The sequence below is a fragment of the Benincasa hispida genome, chromosome 1 (genome assembly GCF_009727055.1).
Source record: "Benincasa hispida cultivar B227 chromosome 1, ASM972705v1, whole genome shotgun sequence".
Classification (NCBI taxonomy): Eukaryota; Viridiplantae; Streptophyta; class Magnoliopsida; order Cucurbitales; family Cucurbitaceae; genus Benincasa; species Benincasa hispida.
Window position 1 is genome coordinate 25,295,434 of NC_052349.1, and position 6,546 is coordinate 25,301,979.

The 6,546-nt window shown below is 33.0% G+C and overlaps 1 protein-coding gene across 1 annotated transcript; it reads left to right on the plus strand.

Moving 5' to 3' along the window:
- The first annotated feature begins 2,602 nt into the window (after window positions 1-2,602).
- Window positions 2,603-4,058, plus strand: LOC120071862 (UDP-glucuronate 4-epimerase 2-like). The gene has a single exon (XM_039024271.1). It carries the CDS (start codon window positions 2,636-2,638, stop codon window positions 3,860-3,862), a length of 1,227 nt encoding a protein of 408 aa, XP_038880199.1. The 5' UTR covers window positions 2,603-2,635; the 3' UTR covers window positions 3,863-4,058.
- The last annotated feature ends 2,488 nt before the right edge of the window (window positions 4,059-6,546 follow it).

Here is a 6,546-nt window from a genome sequence, read left to right on the forward strand (position 1 = left end):
TAAATATTGTCTTTTTTTTTTTTATAATTAACAGAGATCAAACAATAGTTGCGTTCATGATGTTGCAAATGATCGAAATCAGGTCCTTACTATATGCAATAATAATGAGAGTTACATGGAGGAGATACATTATATGTACGATATACTTATTGCTCCTCTGCCAGTTCCTAGGCGTAAGGGACGTACTCGAGTAGAAGAAGATGAGTTCGATGATGTCGACCATAATGTGGAAGAATTGCCTCCTATAATATAGACACAGAGCCAAACTGGTTATGCTAATCCGATGATAATGATGTCACCTCTTAGTTCAGGATATTATGATTCAAAGGCCGGTCCATCATCTTAATACATGCATGAACATGGGTGTGGCCGTGGAGAGCATAATGAATATTTATATTATGAAGCGCCTGCAAAGATACAAGAGCCATCATAGCAACATCAAGAACAACCTAGAGTTCAAAGTCGACAATGACAACCAACTCAAAATCGACAACGTCCACCTTGTGAGATAGATTAATTTTTTTTAAAATTTTTAAATAAAGAGAAACATTACATTTTTTTATTGATATGAATATTTTAATTTACATTTTATTATTTTTCTTTATGAATCATAGTTGTAACATGGAAAAAAATTGAGAATTTGTTCTTTTCTATGATTTCTCTTAGAGTTAATTTTACTTATTATTACGAAATACAAGGATAAATTTTTCTTCTTATTAAGAAATAGAACAGTAAATTTACATAAGATACTTCGTTTACAGAAGGTAAAGGATTAAATACTTTGTTTAGGGAAGGTAAAGGATTAATATTAAAAAAAAAATACTTTGCTTAGGGAAGGTAAATGATTAATATTAAAAAATAATAGAAAAAATGGGTCGAGTGTTCAAAACTCGACCATTGTTGTCGAATTTTGAACACTTTACAAAGAGAAAGTCGGGTATTCAATTCTCGACCTACATCAATTTTTTTTTAAAAAAATTGCACCGGTCAAATATCAAAACTACAATATTTCTTTAATTACTTTCAAATCTACAAAATTTCACTAATTATTTATCAAATCTACAATATTCATCCAATTTTATCATTTTAAAGCTATAGGTATTAGAATCTATGACTACAACTAAATATTTTCAAACTATCCGCCCTGTGTAAAGCTATAGGTATTAGAATCGATTTTCTACGTTGATTTAAGTAAAAAATATGCTTAAGTTAGAATTATTTAAGGAAAAAAACCATGTAGAAAATCGTAATGTTATCTTAAATCAATTCAAAATTATTTAGACCCGATTTGATAACTGTTTGGTTTTTTATTTTGAAAATTAAACCTATTTCATTCACATTTCTTACCATTATATGCATCACAATGGTTGAATTCTTGGTCAAATTCCAAAACAGAAAACAATTTTTTGAAAGTTACTTTTTTTTAGTTCTTAAAATTTGGTTTAGTTTTTTAAATCATTAGTGAAAAGTAGACAATAAACGAAGAAATTTGGAAATGAGAGTAGTGTCATAGGCTTAATTTTCAAAAACAAAAAATGATTACCAAATGAAGCCTAAGATTTACATTAAAAGAAAAAAAATACTTTTCCAAATACACTTGTTCATATAAGGAAAAATACTTTGGTCATTAGGTATTAGGTTTTGAGTCTCATTTTTATTTGGTCCCTAAGTTTGAAGATATTACATATTTAATATTTAAATTTTGAGTTGGTTTCAATTTAATCTACAAATGCAATTTTACCCTTAAATTTTAATTTTATTTCAATTTTGCCTTAAGTTTTTATTAATTACTCACTTTCAGCCATTTGTTTATTAATTTAAAAAAATTATGAAGTAAAATTTGAAATTTCATTTAAATAGTGGAACTTAATTAATTAAAATTCTTTTAAATTAATTGGGTTGGCAAAGCCAACTTTTTGGTTTCGAGTGAGAAGAGTGACATGAGATTTGGGTCGAGGCGCAATGTAATCAACTATTAAGAGAGCTTTTGTGGTTAATGGGGGCATGCACTAACTCTCTAGTGTTCGAGCCAATTGTCAAGTCGCGAATTCACTTATTAGATTAGTATTAGCCGTGTCTCTTATACACATCTAGATGTGTATAAGAGACAGGACGACGACGACTTCACTTATTAGATTAGTATTAGCCGTGTCTCTTATACACATCTAGATGTGTATAAGAGACAGGACGACGACGACTTCACTTATTAGATTAGTATTAGCCACCTATTCCGAAATCAAATGGGATAATTGAAAGAACAGAAACGGAAAAACTATAGGGTAATAGACATTAATACTAAAAATGAGAAGTGATTATTCAATGAAAATCCAAAGTCATAAGTATAAATCTTGAAATTCAGGGATCAAATTAAAACAAATTTAAAAAACCTAAAGAGAAGAATTATGAAATTTAGGGACTAAATTCAAATCCTAATAGGGAACGGGGATAAAAAGTATATATATTTTTTCCTATTTTGAAAGAAAACCCTTATTTTCTGTTGAGAAATTGAGATCTTATAATATTTATGGATATAGAAAACATAAATAAAAAGAAATGGAAATAGGAATAAAAGGAAGGAATAAAATGGTAGTATGTTGATGGGTTGGGGGTGAAAAGGGAAGATTTCAATCCTACAATGGACAAACCTCCATATCTTCACCGTTCCCGTTTCCTCTCCAGAACTAAACTTCTCACTGTTTGGACTCTCATTTTTCTCGCTTTATTACTCTTCCTCTTCCCCAAATCACCTCCTTTCTCCGCCGATTCCACTCGCCGGATTCTCCAAGCCGGCCCCCTTTGGGAGAACCGGATCCGACACTCCGCCCACTCCCATTCTCATCGAGTTTTGGTCACTGGCGCCGCCGGTTTCGTCGGCCTTCATGTCTCCTTAGCACTCAAGCGCCGCGGCGATGGAGTCGTCGGCATTGACAATTTCAATCCCTATTACGAAACCTCTCTCAAACGTTCACGCGCTGCCCTTCTCGACCGTGCCGGCGTCTTTGTCGTTGAGGGCGATGTCAATGACGGCGCTCTACTCATTAAGCTTTTCGAATTGGTTAAATTCACTCACGTAATGCACCTCGCGGCTCAAGCGGGGGTTCGATATGCGATGAAAAACCCTAGTTCGTATGTGCAAAGTAATATTGCGGGATTGGTGAGTGTTCTCGAGGTTTGTAAATCGGCTAATCCGCAGCCGGCTATTGTTTGGGCATCTTCTAGTTCGGTTTATGGGCTTAATTCTCGAGTACCCTTTTCGGAAAAGGATCGAACGGATCAACCCGCGAGTTTATATGCGGCGACTAAGAAGGCTGGTGAGGAAATTGCACATAGTTATAATCACATTTATGGGCTTTCCATTACTGGGTTGAGATTCTTTACGGTTTATGGTCCTTGGGGACGGCCGGATATGGCGTATTTCTTTTTTACTAAGGATATTCTGAAAGGGAAGACGATTAGGGTTTTTGAAGGGGCAGATCAGAAATCTGTGGCGAGGGATTTTACTTACATTGACGATATTGTGAAGGGTTGTTTAGGTGCGTTGGATACGGCGGAGAAGAGCACTGGGAGCGGCGGAAGGAAGAAGGGGAAGGCTCAATTGCGGGTTTTCAATCTTGGGAATACTTCGCCTGTGACTGTCAGTGAGCTTGTGGACAATTTAGAGAAGTTGCTGAATTTGAAGGCTAAGAAAATGGTGTTGCCAATGCCTAGAAATGGGGATGTTCCTTTCACTCATGCCAACATCTCCCTGGCTCAGAAGGAGCTCGGTTACAAACCCACCACGGATTTGAAGACAGGTTTGAAGGAGTTTGTGGATTGGTATCGTCTTTTTTATTCCAATTCTAGGAAGAAGATTGTTTTGTAGCTGAGTCATTTTTTCAGAATTATTCTTTTAACTAAATTATTGTTTTTCTCACATTTTCTACTGATCAAAACCGATGGGTTGGAAAGTGGGGGAGTTCTAGGACATTTGTGTATTTGATTTGATGTCTGGTTTGAGCTTGTAAGGGACAACAATTTCACTAGAAAAACTTAGATCTCTAACCTGTTCTTTTCATTCACTTCTCTGTTGATTTAGTTCTAGAGATGTACATTCTTCTCGGGATCAAGACATTTTAATTGATTATTTATTTATTTGATGACTTCTTTGCAGCTTCATACTTCGCTCTAGCAGTTTGCTTGTTTTCATCTTCATGAATTCTTTAACATGACAAGATACTTCTCTTTCTTTGATATCATGGCATTTTGAGCCAATGTTTCGTTCTGTACCACAGGGGACATGGATTACTAATCCTTGAAAAGGTTGCATTTTCTGAAGAAGATGCAGAGACTGATAGCCGTTTTAATGACATTAAGAATAGTTAGATAGATTTGGTAAATCAAGGCCTTTGATAAAAGTTTGTTTCGAGTTTTGACAAATGATTATAACACACCAAGAAGCCAAAGATTTTGATGTGATTTTTGTGCAAATGACCTATTCTCAATCCCCTAAATGATTAATGACACGTCCCCAAAAAAAAATGAAATCTAACATTTTGCTTACATCAAAGCACACTATCGCATTTTATGTTGTATCGCGTTAGGGATGGTTATGCCTATCATAGCTCTAAATTCAATGGCCATTATTTTTCTCACACTTTGTTGTGCTTTTGCCATGAATGTCGTGGTAGAGTGGAATGGAGAAAAACGAAAATCGTGATAGACATGATTATCGCATAAAAATGTGGTAGTGCTCTTTAACGTAAATAGAAGGTTAGTTTCCATTTGTTTTTGAGGTATAGGTCATTAATCATTTAGGAGGTTGAGAATGGATGGGTCATTCGTACAAAAATCCCTACTTTGAGATTGGTTAATGTGTCCATGTCTAATACATGTTAGGACACATGAACATTCCGATACTTATTGGACAAGAGTTAGACTCTTCTTAGTACAATAGATATGGTATTAGACACTTATGGTACAAAGTCAATATGAGTCCAATGGCTGAGTATCGAAGAGTATTTGCTTCCTGTCTTTTGAGTATTCAGTTCTGAAATATGTTACAACAACTCACAATATCTGAAACTTCATTGAACGAGCAAGAAACTGCTCGATTTTAGCCGAGCCATCCTTTCTAGAGTCATGAACCAACTCCAGAGAAATTAGAGCTTATATTTTTAGAAAAATATAAGTTCAAATAGGTTTATAGAGGTTGTTCCTCCATGCTTTGTGCTCATGGAGACATTATTATTAGAAAAATTGAAATTGTTCTTCTTTTGGCAACAAAGGTGGGTTACAGGTGTGAACATCATATGACTCGCAATCCAAAAAGAAACTCTGCATAGTTGAGGGGAATAAGCACAATTTCTAAACGATTTTTTTTTTTTTAAACACGTCAAGTGAAGTAAAATGGATGTTTATTTGCAGTATTAATGTGTATGATTTTGAGTGAGGGTTCAACATATAGGCTTCAGTCCTGATTAGAGAGTGAAAGATTAGGGTCAGGTAGACTATTATTATTAGCTCATATCATATTATAAAATCTTGGATTAAGTTCTATAACTTTGTTTAGTATTAGATGTTGGGTTAACTTCTACAATGTTGTGCATTTAAGTTGGGTAGAGCTTAAACCGAGTGTATGTGAAGATAATTTGGTACACAATTTATTCTAGTAGGTCTATCACGTGGTCAAAATGAGTCTAACTTAATTGACGTAAAATATGTACAGTCAAATTTTAAAAATTGTGTACCAAAATTAGAAGTTTGAATTTGAAAAAAAAAAAAATTGTAAGATACACAATTTCACGTACTATATAACTTTAGACACAAAAAAATTGTGATATCATTAAATCCAGTATATTAACAGAAACAAATATAGCACGATATAAAAAAAAAAAATTATAAATATATTAAAAATTTAATTTCAGAAGTCTATCATTTATACCCCAATTTGAATAAACCACAAATAATTCTAAGAAATATAATATGAATTTAAATTGGAAATACTAATATATAACAAAAAAAAAACCACAATTGGAAATACTAATATATAACAAAAAATAAATAAAAAGAAAAATCATCGGCAGAATAAAAATAAAACTGGATCTAAATGTCCATTATTAGTGTTCATTGATTATGTGTCACTTATTCATTATCCATGTGTTATCCATGCGTCTCAAGATTACATATTAGTATCCATGTAATCTACCCTAAATTGCCTATTAGTGGTTTTGAAAGACACATGTTGGTGATCAATTCAAAAAGAATGGAAGTGGAGAAATTCATTCTTTGTTATTTTATTTACTATTTGTTATTTATTTATTTTATATATTTATATATTATATTATATTTATTTTAAAATTTATTTATTTTATTATATATTATTATTATATTTTATTTTCTCCATATCCGTGTTCCCATTGTGCGTTGTTGTGCTCCTCAAATTCACAACACGTTATAAGCACGAGCTCTTATCGTTTTCCTCGCTAAAGTTATGTCTTAAAGGTATGTTGATTTTTCCCTCTTCGTTATAATTAATAAATTTAACATTAATTTGCATAATAACTATTA